Below are 16,961 nucleotides of genomic sequence, written 5' to 3'. Positions count from 1 at the left end.
ACCAAAATCGAATTTATGTTTTAGACTTGATGCTCAATCGATTGAAGTAAAGATTTGACACAAAACTGCACTTGAAGTCACAAAATCCCATGTCAAATTTGATATATTTAAATCCTTGAGTTTTTGAATTATTGCGTTTATATGTTTCTGGAAATACAATGGACAGTCATCTTATTTGTTGGTTTTGTCTCAAACTTTGATAGGTGTCTACATTATAGATGGTAAATCTGTGTACCAAATCTTATCTATCTAGCTCTATTCATTTTGTAGTTATCGTTTTAACCTTAATTCAACCATCTGGATAGACGGACATCCTCTGAACAGATTTTACTCAAATTTGATAGAAACCTGGATAGAATTTGGTGTAAAGACCGCATACCAAATTTCAACTGTCAAGTTCAAAGCGTGTTTGAATTATCTTTGTTACAGACAGACAGACGGGCATTTTCCAGAACAGTGTTTTTCGAAAGCAGGGAGTTCCAAAACTTGGAGATTCGTCGAAATATCGAGTTCGAACTTTTCGATTATTATTATAATTCTTCTTTGCTACGCATACGAGGAAATAAATAAGTTTAGTTTAAATGTTTTCCCCTGTGAAGTTTCTTAGTACTTGCTATTTCGATGAGTTTGATTCATATTCTGAAATGAAATTTGCTCGCAATGAACGTTAATACCTTCAACAGTAATTCACTCTATGCATGGATACAATTTCATGACCACTTTTGGTAGAAAATTCGTTCTCCATTCCAAGTTATACATGGAATGACAAAGTCATAAAATTCAAACCAAACTAGAATTTTTTTAATTGAATTTTGCTCTTATTTGAGTTTTATTAGCTATTCTATGGATATTTGAAAGATGAAATTTTTTCAAGGCTTCTAGGACACAGATTAGTTAAGTTAACATTGACATCTCGTTTGAAAACAACACTAGGACTATCTTGGAACGAAACTGTAATTTTGAACCCTGGTCAGATGACGAAAACCCCAAACTTCTATATCACAGTCATACCTCCATACACAGGAAGACATCTGGCCTTCGACATTAAAGGACACCAGGCCAACATATACGACTGATCTTTATTAGAATCAGGTTCAGCCCTCGAGCCTTGAAGCCGAGACCTTACCACAAGGCCATCATTACCTTCCAGGACAGAGAAATTATCTATCGGAAGCAATAAATTTTCTTTTTGAACTGAAAGGTCATAAATAGTTTGACGGACTTCTGAAACTTTAACCGCAAAGATGGAATTGATGGAGTGAATTCTATATCCCAAAGTTTTGATATGATGCCGATTTCAATGAAAAATGCAATTTAGGTGCATCTGTAGAGATAAGAAGTGTTGAAATTCCTTGTTTAGATTTTTTTGAAAGAGATCTTTGATCGTACAAGCAGGCTGTACTTTATTTTGGAAGCCGAATTTTAGAAAGATAGACTTTGGAACCCTGATTCTGACAGATGGGAGAGCCCGAACGGTAAGATATAGATATATTTGTCAAAAAATATGTTGCTCGTTTAACCGCTTCGCATACTGTAATGCATTTAACGTTCTCATAGAATTGTGGATTTTTTGATACTCAAAACTGTTATTAAAGTCGAAGAATTAGTTTAAAGCCCAAAAAATCATTTAGACATAACGAAAGTACCACAGTGTTCTTATAGGAATTGAAACAACAATAAATATACCAAAAAGTAATTGTCATTTCATTAGAAAGCTAACTTCTTAACTGTTAAGAGAGAAAAATATTGTTAATTGCATATAATACGATGAAGTGACAACCTGATAAAGGAAGTTTTAAATAAAAAGATGGTAAAAGTGTACATTTGGGTGCCCCTTGATTGTAAACTTGATCAATCAAGGGGCATAGAGTTAATTTGATAAATCTAATTAAAGATAATATTTTATTTGATGAAATTTTTATAAAAATATAAAATCAGTAATTTTTAATATTTGGGGTATACTTTTTCTAATGGTTTTCTCTCCTGCCATTGTATTCCTGAGACTTTATATAATATTTTTTTAACTTAAATACATTTATTTATATTCAAGTTGTGTTATTCTTGCAATGAAATAAATCTTTTGTGCAAATTTTCTTCTTAATAATTAGATTATGTGATCATTTTCATTATTATTATTTTGTTTTGTAACCTTCTAAAGAAATATTACCAATAAGTTAAGCAACGCTTTATGAAACATTTTTTAAAAAATAAAAGTTGCTTAAAATTTGCTTTTTAAAATAAGCCTTGAATATTATAGACAAGTGGTATTATTTATCAAACGATTAAATTTAAGCACGCGATTTCGATTTTTTTTTTTTTTTTTTTTTTTTTACATGATGAGAAATTTTCTGAAACTTTACGATTACGAAATTTGTGCATAATGTATTTAGATTGTAATTAAAGCATAAATATTTTAGATAAAAAAAAATACCAATTTTTCTTATTTGTTTAAATAAATATTCAAAAACAACAACTACGCTTATGCGATATAATTCATATTCTTCATATCCTTTTCAATTATTCAAAATTTTCTCGAGAGCAGCAAAAATGAATTTTCGCCAACGTCAGTTATTGAACGGAAGACGGCAATTATTTCCGTCCTCTGTTGCCAAGAACGTGGGAGTATGCACAGTTTAATTATTTAATTGTATATTTAGAATAACAATCGCATTTTAAATTTAAGGCGTTTAAAAGAAAAAATATTCATATTTTGCTCCAATGTAATCCTTTAATGCATTACAACCTCTGACGGAACGTACACGTAATAAATGCTATTTGTTATTTTTACAGCTTCTGTAATAAATTGCTAAAAATTGCAAACCATCACCACCTATCATGGCATTTTATGTACAGAGCTTGGCAATCATAACTTAATCTGAAAATCGACAAGAAAATCCTCGAATGCAATCATTTGGGCGAAATCTTGGCATCTTATGTATACTTTAGCTTGGTGAAATCTAGACATTTTTCTGTCCGTTTTAGTATTCTGAGACAAACACTTTTCGACGATTCTATCTCATTAAGGGGAGAGATGCGCATTTTCGGAATTCTTCGTCATTCTTTGACCTTGATTTTCGCCTTATTAGATACTTTTTTGTTCAATTTTTTTTCACAATATCGTGTCGTTTCTGACTGTATTATTTTAATTCAGTCTGCGAGTAATGCGAGTTTATTTTATTGTTAAATGTAAATATTCCCTCCTTTCATCTTTCCTCTCGCCCCTATTTTGACGAATGAAACCCATCCTAACGCATGCGCAAAAGCGCGGAGGGTTTTAGAATTCGCTGTCAAACAGTACAATAGAGCTTGGGGAGTTTGTAATCTGAAAATTGTTGAGTAAACCCCTTATCCTGGCGTTCTTGGCGTAATTAAAAATTGCCAAGTAAATCTGGAGATTGTAAAAATGAGCAAGTATCTAATAAACGTCGAATTGAAATTTTTTCTCTAAATTCAATAATTCAAACAGTTTTGATAACAAATTCTGAGTACATAAAAAAAAAGAAACCACGGATAAATTAAGAAATAGCTTTCCATTTTATTGCAAAATTAATTCATGAAATGAAATGCAAATTTGATTAAAAGGTCCAACTGGTTAAAAGAATAGTTCCGTTCTAATATGTGTACTTGATTTTCGAATACAAAGTATTCTAGAAGTATATGGTATAATTCTTCCGTTTATTATTTTTACGAATTTATTACGAATTTTACGAATTATTTTACGAATTTATTTTACGTTATTTATTTTATTAACGAAATATACAAAGAGGAAATATTTTTATCGTGGGAAATTTCGTAGAATTTCTCTGGAATTGTCTGTATACACGGATATATTTCTGGAATTGTCTGTGAACACGAGAAAGAGAGAGAGAGAGAGAGAACACATTAAGCTAGAGAGATGAAATGTAGCATAAAGTCTTAATGCCAGAAGAATGTCTTTATAGAATTTTTTCGCAAATGTTGGGCAAAATCCGTTGGAAGAAAGTCTATATGTCTGTTTGTATGTGAACACGATTTACCCAATACACCTAAAACTCTAAATAAATAAAAATATGCTACATAATTTCATAATCAGAACTGCAGATATTAACCCAAGAATGATATTATATATTTATATATCGATTCAAATCTATTAACAGGATGACCATCTGTCTGCCTATTTATTCGAAATGGTGAATTTTTAAATGAAAACGGAAACTTAAAAACGCAGTGATTTAAATAAATGAAATTATATATGTTTTTAAGTGAACTTCAGATCCGCATTAAAATTTGTATTCAGACGCTTGAAAAGGCGGTTCCGCAAGAGTGAATCCACAAAACGGATTTCTCCAGGGAATAATTTCCTCAGCGTTTCGAAGCAACTGCCTAAAAGTGCTGTGCCGGAGGGAGGTCACAGGCAAATCGATAAATAATGTCATTAGTTGCAAAATAAATTTGTAAAAAATTAAAATGCTATAAATTATGAAATACTAGCCGCCTTTGGCGACCAGCCGGTTAGCCAATCTTAATGTTCGTTAAAATTTTAATAATTAAATATTTTATGCAATTCCAACTTTAATAGATTCTTCAGCAAAATATTTCAAAACTTCAAATTTTGATAGTCATATAATTCACTCATAATATTATAAAGGCCTTTAGTCATAACGTGATATGTATCTCTCTAATTTTCTGTTACCCCTCGTAGAATGTATGCCTTAAATTAAAGTGTAAATGATTAATCTGCAATTAATATAATAATATTTTTTACTGAAACAAAGCATTTTTTTTAATAATATGATTACTGATAATAGAGTCATTGAGCGCTTAAACTTTATGGGCACTAAAGAATATCTTTCTTAATTTATGTAATATCTCAAGAATTTGTCAACAAAATTTTCTCAGATTCATCATGAACAGATCGATTAATTAACAATGTTTCATTTTAAATGCATCAAACACTCAGAAAATAAAATGAATCGTTTAAAATAATAGGTCTAAAACAGATTTAAAAAAACTACTTAAAAAACGATGTACTTAAAACTATAAGCATATACAAAAAATATATAACTAACATAAATACAATTTACTTACAAAAGCATGCAACTAACCTAAAAATAATTTAAATCATCCGTTCATATCGGTTGTCATGGCAACAATCGGAACACAGTGCGCATGCGTGAATTTTCTTCGCCAGTTACGTTAACGCAAATGCGTGAATTTTTCTACGCCAGTTGGGGTAACGCTATGCAGATTATACATTTTTAATTTCCTTTATTCTGTGTTATTTTAATTCAAAAGTACTTCAGAATGAATCTGAAACAGGGATTAATTAAAAATGTTTAATTTTAAATGCATCAAAAATTAAGAAAATAAACAGAATCGTTTGAAATAATCCGCCGAAAAATATTAACCCTAGCCTCATTACTGTTGGGAGAAAAAAGAAACTGAAGCCTTACTCATTTGACGGTGGGGAAAATGGAAGATTTTTTTGGCGGAAAAGTTGGCGGTGGGGAAAATGGAAGATTTTTTTGGTGGGAAAGTTAGTTTTTAATTAATAACTAAAATTCTAATTAAAAATTCGAAAAAAGGAACCCCAGGTGCACATTCCCGACCTCCAAGGTATACATGTACCAAATTTGGTAGCTGTAGGTCAAACGGTCTGGCCTGTAGAGCGCCAACACACACACACACACACACACACACACACACACACACACACACACACATTGAGCTTTATTATAAGTATAGATTAGGGTATAATGTATAATGTATAGGGTATAATGTATAGGGTATGTATAGGGTATAATGTATAGGGTATAATGTATTTACATTTAATAACTAAAGTCAGTAATAAAGAAATTAAAGGAATTTAGTATTATTAAATAACAAAAGGAAGAAATTAGTTCCCTTTTTTAACAATTTATTGGGCTATTATTTATTTTTTTTATTCATTCAATGCTATATTTTGCATTACAGGTTCTATAAAATAACAATTTTCACTGTTATATTTGTTTGAAGTGTGTTATTTCCATATAACTGTCATCATAATAATTAAATACATTTATTTTCAAGTGAAGAAATCCTGTAATTGATAATTCTGGCTAAATTGACAAAATTTTTACTTTAATCACTTTTATACTATACGTATTAAAGAATCAAATAATTTTCATAAAATGACTAAAATTAAGAAAGCTAAAATAAAATACAATGAACATGCTGGTTAAATAAATTGAAACATAAAATGAGATTGACCAGTTTATTAAATCATAATGAATATCTAATAGGACCACAAAATATCTAAATTCAATATCAGGATTCTCTCTTGCAGACATTCCATAACTTTGGAGGGTTTGCTGACTCTCTGCCCTCATCTTATAATATATTTTCAAGCGATGCAGATTTTTACTTTCTCGTATGCGTAGTATAGAGAAAATATAGCAATCATTAAAAAAAATTCGAACTCGAAATTTTGACGAATCACCACGTTTTAGACCTCCGAGTTCGAAAAACACATTTTTGGAAATGTCTGTATGTGACAAAGATAACTCAAAACCGCTTGGATCGAGGCGGATGAAATTTGGTATACGGTTTTTATACCAAATTTGCAAATTTCTATCAAATTTTGAGCAAAATTCGAGCAGAGGAAATCTGTCCTTCTGAGCTGTTCGAATGTAATTTTATACGAAAGAGCTAGATAAAACTCGGTACACATAATTAACATCTATAATCTAGACACTTATCAAATTTTGATCCAAATCCAGCAAGAGATTAACTGTCTATTGAACTGTGCTTTTAGGATCGCTTATAAAAACGATAATTCAAAAACGTAATGTTTTAAATATATCAAATTTGGTATGTCATTTTGTGACTGTAAGTGTAATTCTGTGTTAAATTTTTGTTTCAATAGATTGGGAAAATACATCTAAAGCACAAAATCGATTTTCGGATACTATAAATTGCACGCTAGGGATCGCCAAATAACTCGCCAAGGATGACATCATAAATTTAGTAAAAATGCTGAATTGACGCCAAAGGTTCATATTTCGTAATTATTGTTTGCCATTGAAATGCAAGGAATTCTCTGAGATAACACTTTTGTTAGAGAATATGCGAGAAAGTTTTGGGAAGACCAATCCAGCTCTTTATAAGATAAATCTAAAAGGATATGCTTTATTATCTAAACAGGCATGAAAGTCGAAGGAGAGGGGAGTTTTGCTACTAATTTCATTGTAGTATCGAATTTCAATGACATGAATTAAAGACTCCAGATTTCGAAAATTAGGAGATGCCGGATACATTTTTATTATTTAATTTCTGCATCTACTTACTTAGAACCATCCGTTTTCTTTTTGAAGAATGGCTGGTTGACCACTCCTAGAATGGGTTTTCCGCTATTTACTTCATATGCACCAATCAGCACACAGACGCATTTCAGACCGTATTGCTGAATGCCAAAGGACTCCTTTTCTTCATTTTTAGCTTGAATGTATTCCGCCGTTGAATCTGAAAGGAAGGTTTGGTTGTATGTAATTAGAAATTATTTTAAATAACACTAGAATATAAGAAATCATTTTTTTTTTTAAGAAAAGAAAATCTAACGAATGAAATGTTTAGATATTAAAATGAGAGCTTAGAAATCCCTTTTTAATCCTTGACTTTTAAGATATTGCAGTTAACCAAAAACTTTAAATACAGAAGTTGTTTGTCTTAATGAGGCTCTCATTTGGTTCATTCTAATTCTGTCTTCAATATTAAGGAAGTTATAGCGAAATGAAAATTTCAATCCTTCACCCTTTTCACCCACCTTTAAGCTAGATGGGCCATTTACGAACTTTTCAGAGGTTTTTAAATTACTTACAATATATTCCAACCCAGTTATAATACAAACAAAATTACTCTAGTTATCCTCTTCACAAGACGACACGGGCAAAAAAAGAAAAAAAAAAACCCAAAAAATGTTATTCGCAGATATAATATATATTTGAAAGATTTTGGAAAGAGTATAATATATTGATACAAAAATTTTTTCTCTACAAACACCGCCAATCAATTGTAATAACACAGCGCTTTTTATCGTTAGTTCAGCAGCTTGCTTGCTGTCTAATCCTCTAATATTTTTTACTCGTCGGCGACTCCGACTACTCTCTCACACGACTTATCTGCAGCTTCAGAGTGCCTGTATTTTATAGTTCCGGGCTGGAATCTTCCAGACCAATCAGGGCGTATCTTGGTTCCTACTGGATGGATCGTGAAACTTCTCGAACTTTCCAGTGTGATCCATTTAGTCGCCAAACTCGCCAAATTCGTCACCAAGTCGCCAAATGATTGCCAAGCTCTCAGGTCATTGACGCGGCACCCGCTCAGCACGCACAGGACAGATCTTATAATAGTTTTTTTCCCACGATGACAATATTCGTTCCGGGTAGCAAAATTACAGATTTGTAACAATGTATTTGGTGATTTTGGGTTCTAGGGACCATTAGGGACCATATTCGGCAAAGGACAACAGAAAATTTCCCTAAGTCTTGTCTAGAAACCCATTGCAATATGTAGTCTTTCTGTAGGAATCTACTTAAAAATGAAATTTGAGTAGAAAATCAGTTAAGACAGTTTGTAGCCTTCATATGCATTGTGAGGCCATTCTTTTAATATTGTAATTTAACCTTTCTTTTGTGTGATTATTGAATTGAATAAACATAAAGCACGGCTGAAATGGATGGTATTTTTAAAGTTCTTCAATAGTATGTGATGAAATTACTTAAAACATTTAATATTTTTCACACAAGAGATTACATAATTAGTCTTTTGTGATTCACTTAATCACAATAAATTACATAAATTAGCTGCCAAGTAATAAGGTCACTTACTGCTGTCGAGCCTGCTTGCTTATTGCTCTACAAAGTTTAGACACTTTTTATTTTTAAATTTTTTTTTCTTTCTTTTCTTTTTTCCCCCTTTTTTTTACTTTATTTACTGAGTGAGTTTAATAATAATTTTAAACTTTGTGGTTCATTTGAATACTAAACAGCATTTTGAATTTTTTTTTATTATTGAATTATTTCAAATAGAAATAAAGAAGTTTTATTCATGAAAACAATAAATTGTCTTTTCTAACTTGCTTATTTTATAGTTTAATATAAATAAAAAATTTAATATGGATAGATTTATTGAAAAAAAAAATAGTAAAATGACAGATTACAATCCCTTAAGAACCTCAACTTTTAAAAAAGGGTGTTGTTTATAATTTGAATGTTGGAAATAAAAATTAAAAGTGGAAGCAGAAGTCTTTTTAAAAGAGGACGGATAGCATAATGTCCACATGTTTTTTTCAACGCTAATACGATCAACACAATTTCAATTTGAAATGAGTCTTGCCGTTTTACCCGCAGGTACTTTAGCATATTTTCTTTGAGTCAACTCAAGAAACTCAATGAAATATTATCTCAAGATTAAATTACGAGTAATAAGTATTGACTGTTAATAATTATTTCCAAATAATATCCATTCAAATACCTATAGGATCGATCCATATTCCAATGTTATTGGCAGGAATAAGGCGGGATGATAAATACTGTTTTTCACAGGTTTTCTCACTGGAATGTACCACTGAAGCAATAGATTTGGCGATGTGATCTCTCCCGTCTAAGACTTTGTTCAGCAGAGTGGCGGTGTCCTCTTCAGACTCGGTTAAATCCACCACGATCGACTCTCCGAGAGAATTCTGGAATTTGTTCTGCTCTTCTCCAAAGATGTTGGAAATTAATGCCGGAAACTACGGAAGGAAGAAAAAAGAAACAAATCAGCGTCTTTCTGGAATAAAATTTATTTGCCGGTTCATTATATGATTTTATGATCGCCTTTGTTGACTAACTTTCATATAATAGCATATTAATTTTATGTAAAACACTATGTAATAGCAACCATACAGTAGTAATAAACCTCCAACTATATTTATAGTATTAATTAGGCATGTTAACCAATTAAATATCTATATTTTATCACAACAAAATAAAGTATTATTTAAAATTGTATTTCTACAATAACTATAAAGAATTCCGATTAATTCACTATATACAGACGCTTGAAAAGGGAGTTCCGCAAGAGTGAATCCACAAAACGGGTTTCTCCAGGGAATAATTTCCTCAGCGTTTCTAGGCAACTGCCTAAAAATGCGGGGGGGGATGAAAAACGGGCGGGGGGGTCACAGGCTAATCGATAAATAATGTCATTAGTTGCAAAATAAATTTGTAAAAAATTAAGCGTATGAATTTAATTGGCTTTATCAGTCCAGTTAATGAAGTTGGGGAATGTACTGAGCCCGAATTTTACAACATCTCTAGCAAATGGAGGGGGGAGGCACACAACTATTTATATCTAAGTGTGATGAGTTTTAATGTAAAATATTGAAAATGGCGAAATTTGTAGAATTTGAGGATGGAATTTTCATAGACAGTATACAGTGAAGTAGTGTTTTCAAGATTTCTCTCAAAAATGTGTGATCACAAACTTTCATATGAAACAAAACTGGAGTTGGGTGAATTGGTTCCAGTGCTTTCCTTGTTCGATGGTGTTGAGTGGCTTGGTTCCACGGAGTTGGGTTGGTTCTATTATTTTCTTTCTTCCATGGTATTGGGTGAATTGGTATCATTCTTTTCCTTGTTCCCTGGTATTGGCTGGATTAGTCCCATTTTTTTTTCCCTTGTTCCATCGTAATGGGTGGATTGGTTCCATTCTTTTTCTTCTTCCATGGTATTGGGAAGAGTGGTTTCATTGTTCCTTTTAATTATGCATTGTTTTCAAATAGCACTGAAATTCGTGAGCTATGAACATGTGATTTTCTAGTGCAAGCAATAACAAAACAATTAAAAAGATGACAGTACAATTTCAAAAAGAAAAGCACAAAGGTTATATATCTATACATAGTATAAAATGAAGTTTCCTGAAAGCGTCTGTATGTTTGAAAGAGGAAAAACTCGAAAATTACTTAACTGATATTGGATATATTTGTACCATTTTGTAGGGAATTTATTGGGAAAGGTTTTAGTATATTGAGGTCATATCAAAATAAAAAAAAGTTTTATAAATGCGATTTTAATGATTTTCCTACGATTTGTGCATGCGTAAAACAGCAGTATCTCTGCTTTGCGCTTATCTGCGCTTGTGCGAAAACCTCAAATTGTGCATGTGTAAATAGTAAGAGCTGTGGTATGCATTTACGATACATTTCTTTGTTTACGTTTGATTTTAAGCAGCGATTAAAACTCATGCCCAAAAAAAGGAAAACCAGCCTTGGCTGGAGCACATTAAATGCCAAAATGCTTCGTTTGTTGAGCGATATTGAAAATGTAGAGGAAATAAACGTGTAGTTATCGAATATCAGAGAAAGAATGTTCACACCTAGGGAAGGAGAGTCTTCTGTTAAATGAAGTAACCATTTCTCTTTAAATCACACTGCAATTGAATTACAGAGACATAATGAATCTCATGAAGAGCGAAGTGATCGCCCAGCCAATATAGTTTACAAAGAAATATTGTGAGGGAAGCTGAATTTTATTTTCATATCAGATTATACAGAGTTAAAAAACTTATTTATCCGTAAAAGTCTACTCTTATTATTATTTGTTATATTTTGTTAATTTATTTATTTTTAATCAAGTTGTATTAAAATTTGTTTGCCCAGGTTTTTTTTGCCACATTCTGTATATAAGTATAATTTGAATAAAAAAATTAACTATTAATTAATAAAGTCTTCATAATGTTTAACAATATTTGCTTCCAAATTTGAAAATAATAATACATTCAGTCATTTGGATCTATTTACCCTTCAAATTAATTCTGACATTTATTTATATAGATTTAAATCTTGCATATCGTTCCTTGAATGGCATAACTGATATAAGAATACGAGTAATACCTTATAATATCGTAATAATAAAACATTATTTAAATCAGCAACTCTTAAAAAATATAAAACTGCAGACATTTTTAAAAAGTTTTCAACAATAATGATAATTTATTGCTGAATATTAAAAAAAAGTATACAGAATCTGATTCTTTTCTTTAAGAACAGATCAAGTGAAATGTTTCAAAATATTGAGAAATAATTGTAAATCGTATTTATAATAATGATGATAAAATTTGCGATTGAATCATTGATGATTATGAAATTATTCTTAAATTAATATCCTCACTTTATATCATTTTTTTTATATCAGGATAATCTTATTTATGTCAAAACTATATATACGAAAGATCTTTTTTTTTTAAAGTAATAAGAATGTTTTGTTCATGTATAACAATTTGGAGCTTTATTAGACTAAATATTTTTGTGCCATAACAAAATTAATAAACTCTTCTGAATTTCTCAATGCAAATTAGTATCAACAATTTATTGATTGAGAATTTAATTCATAACAGAAATGGGAATTTGAATTATTTATTTTTAAACTAATATAAATATTCCGTCTACGTGTATGAATATTTTGGAGTATTTTAGTAAGAAAATTATGAATGAATTATGATGAAATTATTTTTAAATGAACATCCTTGCTTTATATCATTTTTTATCAGAAAAATCTAATTTATGTCAAAACTATATATATGAAAGATCTTTTTTTTTGAAAGTAATAAAAATGGTTTGTGCATGTATACCAATTTGAAGCTTTATTAGACTAAATATTTTTGTGCCATAATAAAAGTAATACTCTCCTGAATTTCTCAATACAAATTAGTATCAGAAATTTATAGATCGAAAATTTAATTTATAACAGAAATAGGAATTTAAAGATTTATTTTTAAACATATAAATATTCCGTCTATATATATATGAATATTTTGAAGTATTTTGGTAAAAAATTATGCAAAAAAAATCATGGAAGTTCATGAACTTATTCTTACAAATATTACAAGAACGAAAAAAATAAAGAATATAAATCATGATATTTGCATTATAAGGGTGATGTATATATATATATAACACAAAATTCCTTTATAGAATACAAAAAAACGGATATTAATATCAGTTATTATAATAATTGATAAAAAGGTTAAATATTAATAATAACAGGAGTGTTATTATTAATGTTTAGACAAGATCCATTGTATTTAAAATCCTGTATTTTAGACTTTTTTTTATGTAGATAAAAAATTTTTAATTATTCATTGGAAATGTAAGAGAAATAAAAATTAATAAATGAATTTTTTTAAAAATAAAAACTAGTTAACATATTGATAATAAAACCGTAAGGAATAATTTATATTTTATGTTTTTTGCATTTTTGTAACCACAAATTTATTTCTGTTAGTAACTGAAGAATTCGAAAAATAAATTGAAACGAGTTGATAATTATCCTTGATACATACATATATGTGTATTTGGAATTTATTTTGGTTACTAGTTATGTAAAAAGAATCATAAATTCTTACAAGCCTATTCTTAAAAAAAAAATTCAGCTGAAGAATACACACACAAAATCTTCAAGTTTAGTTTTTTTCCTAAGACATTTTGCATATTAAATTGAATACTATTTATAAGAGTATCTGTAGTATTCTTCTACTGTATTTATTAAAGTTTTGAACAAATAAAATAAATTTTTAAGTGTTGCAACTTTTATAATTGATTGCTGTAAATAAAATTTAAATAAAAAAAACTAATTAAAAATGAATTATTTTAATGAAAAAAGTTTAATTTATATGTAAAAAACTAAAATGATATCATAGGACTTAGAATCAAATAGACATTATCTCTTTTGATTCTAAGGTTATTAACGTCCATTGGAATTCTCATTGAAGTTAACCATAGTACTTGAAACGAAATATACATTATCTCTTTTGATCCTAATGTTACTAATGTCCACTGAAAATCATGTGGCTGTAACCATAGGACTTATAACCAAATACACATTATTTATTTTTATTCTAATGTCATTAATATTCATTGGCGTCCACATACCTTAATGAACATTTCTTTATTAAATTTTTTCTTCTAATTTTCTAAGTACAGTTTCCGTAATGTTTTGCATGCCAATAAAGGATCTTTCTGCTCCAAGTGTTCCCATGGATCAGAAAGAAGAATTTCCTTGGCATGTTTTGATATGAAACACTGTACAGCAGATATCAGACTGTGGTCTTTGTGAATGCCTGCCATGCACAAAATATCACAACAGTTGGTTGTTTCGAGATGCTCCGTCAAAAAGGAGGAACATAAGTGTTTAAGAGAAGTAATTTCATACTCATTAGAAGCGGAATATAACTGTTTGGCACTTTGCACGTTTAGGTCATCTAAGGTGCCTGTATAAAGGTATAAGATCAGCTTCTGCACTGTATTTTCATCCAGTTTCTCAATGTACAAACTTCCAGAATCATCAGTATCGAGCATATCATTAAACACAGTGGACTGTATGCGCAGAATGAGGCTATGAACAGGAAAAGATCTCGAAAGTGTTTTCAAATTCGTGTCACACAAAAGACCTTTCTTATACATGAGTAACAAATCATCCTTCCATGGAAGTGATGAATCTGCACATTGTTCTGCATAAAGAGGAAAATCATCAGTTGCAATAGTTTGAGGTACATCCAATGAATTGAGACGAGAATCATGTTCTAGAATCTGAGTCATGTCTGTTGAATCGGAGGGTGAATCATGTTCTAGAATCTGAGTCATGTCCGTTGAATCGGAGGGTGAATCATGTTCTAGAATCTGAGTCATGTCCGTTGAATCGGAGGGTGAATCATGTTCTAGAATCTGAGTCATGTCCGTTGAATCGCAGGGTGAATCAAGTTCTAGAATCTGAGTCATGTCCGTTGAAGCGGAGGGTGAATCATGTTCTAGAATCTGAGTCATGTCCGTTGAAGCGGAGGGTGAATCATGTTCTAGAATCTGAGTCATATCCGTTGAATCGGAGGGTGAATCATATTGTAGAATCTGAGTCATATCCGTTGAATCGGAGGGTGAATCATATTGTAGAATCTGAGTCATGTCCGTTGAATCGGAGGGTGAATCATATTGTAGAATCTGAGTCATGTCCGTTGAATCGGAGGGTGAATCATGTTCTAGAATCTGAGTCATGTCCATTGAATCGGAGGGTGAATCATGTTCTAGAATCTGAGTCATGTCCGTTGAATCGGAGGGTGAATCATGTTCTAGAATCTGAGTCATGTCCGTTGAATCGGAGGGTGAATCATGTTCTAGAATCTGAGTCATGTCCGTTGAATCGCAGGGTGAATCAAGTTCTAGAATCTGAGTCATGTCCGTCATTTGGTAAATATCGATGTTTATTTTCCAAGAGGTCTCTTCGAGTTAGGTTTAGCATGAAAACAAAAGGCTTTTCGATCTCTTTCGAGTGCAGTTGGAATGCATATGTTCCACATTTTACCCTTTTCCTTGCGAAATCCAGAAGAAACACTTGGCATTTGCAGCTTTTAACTGGTACAGCATCAACTGGATTCATTTCGAGTAAGATAATCACTTCCCGACGGCACAAGTTGAATGCAAAAGGTGATTTCTTTATAGATGCACTATTAAAAGTTTGAGATAATTTCTCACCCGATTTTAGATTACTGAATCTTTCAATGGTCCAGGTGGAAGAATACCTTTGTATTTCAATTTCGGATTCAGCAGAACATTGTTCTTTGTCTAATATCGAATCTCCAAGCGGCCATATCTTGCACTGGATGGTGAAAGAGTCACGTGGAAAAAAGGCAGCTCTCTCTTTCCCTAGAACGGCGTCACGGTTTACTAATAGAGGAGCACTGCGAAAACAACCTTCAAAAGCATCTTCAGAAACTTCGAGGGAATTCACAGTTGAATGATCAGAAGAGAGGAATGAAAGTTCGTAACCTACCGAATAGCATGATGAATTTTTTCCCCACCTTAGTAGAACACAACCGATAAAATTGCTTTTAGGTATTGGATATAATTTTAATTTCCATGAAGAGGTGTACTTCTCTCAACACTTGAAATGTTGGGCTGACGATGCACTCACCAATTCTCTTCCAACAAAAACTATAATTTTTGATTCGCCAAGTGAATGTAAAGCTTTTTTTCTCTACATCCAAAGCTGCCATTCTCTTTCTCTTTGCTTTCACGAATGATCATTAGAAAATCTAGAAAAACATGAAAACGGGATTGATAAGGTCCTATCAATTAATCTGGTGATAACACTTCTACCCTGCTTCTGATATCGTTATTAAAAAAGGAAGAAAAAATTCCAACGTGAAAGACATTTATTTACTTATTTAGATGACTAAATGCGATAGTGAAAATGAGACAAGTTTTCAAGGAATGTATTTAATCTGACTTGCTTCATGTTTATGAAAATGGAATTTTGTAATCAATTTTTCACTCAGTTCCGATCGAAATTTTGAAATTTCAAATACTTTTTTTATAATTTTAATGACATTACATCTTATTAGTGTCTTTAGAGCTTCATTGAATTAAATATCGATTCACTATGAGTCTTATTTTGTACAAAATTTTAGAGAAAAAAACGATTTGAAGTTTCTATAACATTTGTGCTAAAAAATTTAAAATTCTTAGTAAATATGGGCTTTAGAAAAAAAAATGGAATATGAAATTTTTAATTTTTATCAATCAACATTTTAAATATATTTTTAAATATTTTTTTTGCATGCGAAGGTTAATTTTCTCTGTATTTGTTTTTTTTTTATCTCGTTTTAAGAAAAGTAAAACAATTAATGAATGAAAACTTAATATGCTTACCTATTTAAAATATAAAAACAGGGAAACATTTTAAATATAATATTTCATTTTAAGTACCAATAGATATAGGTATGAATAAATAAAAGGATATTACAATTTTTTTCGAGTATAAGGTACCCAACAAAAAAAAAAAAAAATCCAAAATAATCGTGAAATCAAAAATTAAATGAAAGTTCGAAATTTAATTCAAATTCGAACATGAAACAATGAGGGGGGGATTAAAAGGTTTATATATATATATATATATATATATATATATATATAT

General features: G+C 30.6%; 1 protein-coding gene across 1 annotated transcript in view; it reads right to left on the bottom strand.

Annotated features, from left to right (window-relative positions):
* Nucleotides 1-16,961, bottom strand: part of LOC129989339 (inositol polyphosphate 1-phosphatase-like) — a 43,885-nt gene that overhangs the window by 2,902 nt on the left and 24,022 nt on the right. Inside the window, exons 3-4 of the mRNA XM_056097818.1 lie at nucleotides 9,490-9,748; nucleotides 7,305-7,479 (exon numbers count right to left, since the gene is read on the bottom strand). Coding sequence (XP_055953793.1) covers nucleotides 7,305-7,479; nucleotides 9,490-9,748 — 434 coding nt within the window. The remainder of the gene's footprint in view (nucleotides 1-7,304; nucleotides 7,480-9,489; nucleotides 9,749-16,961) is intronic.

The sequence above is a fragment of the Argiope bruennichi genome, chromosome 10, assembly GCF_947563725.1.
Source record: "Argiope bruennichi chromosome 10, qqArgBrue1.1, whole genome shotgun sequence".
Lineage (NCBI taxonomy): Eukaryota > Metazoa > Arthropoda > Arachnida > Araneae > Araneidae > Argiope > Argiope bruennichi.
This window is presented reverse-complemented; position numbering and strand designations above follow the sequence as displayed.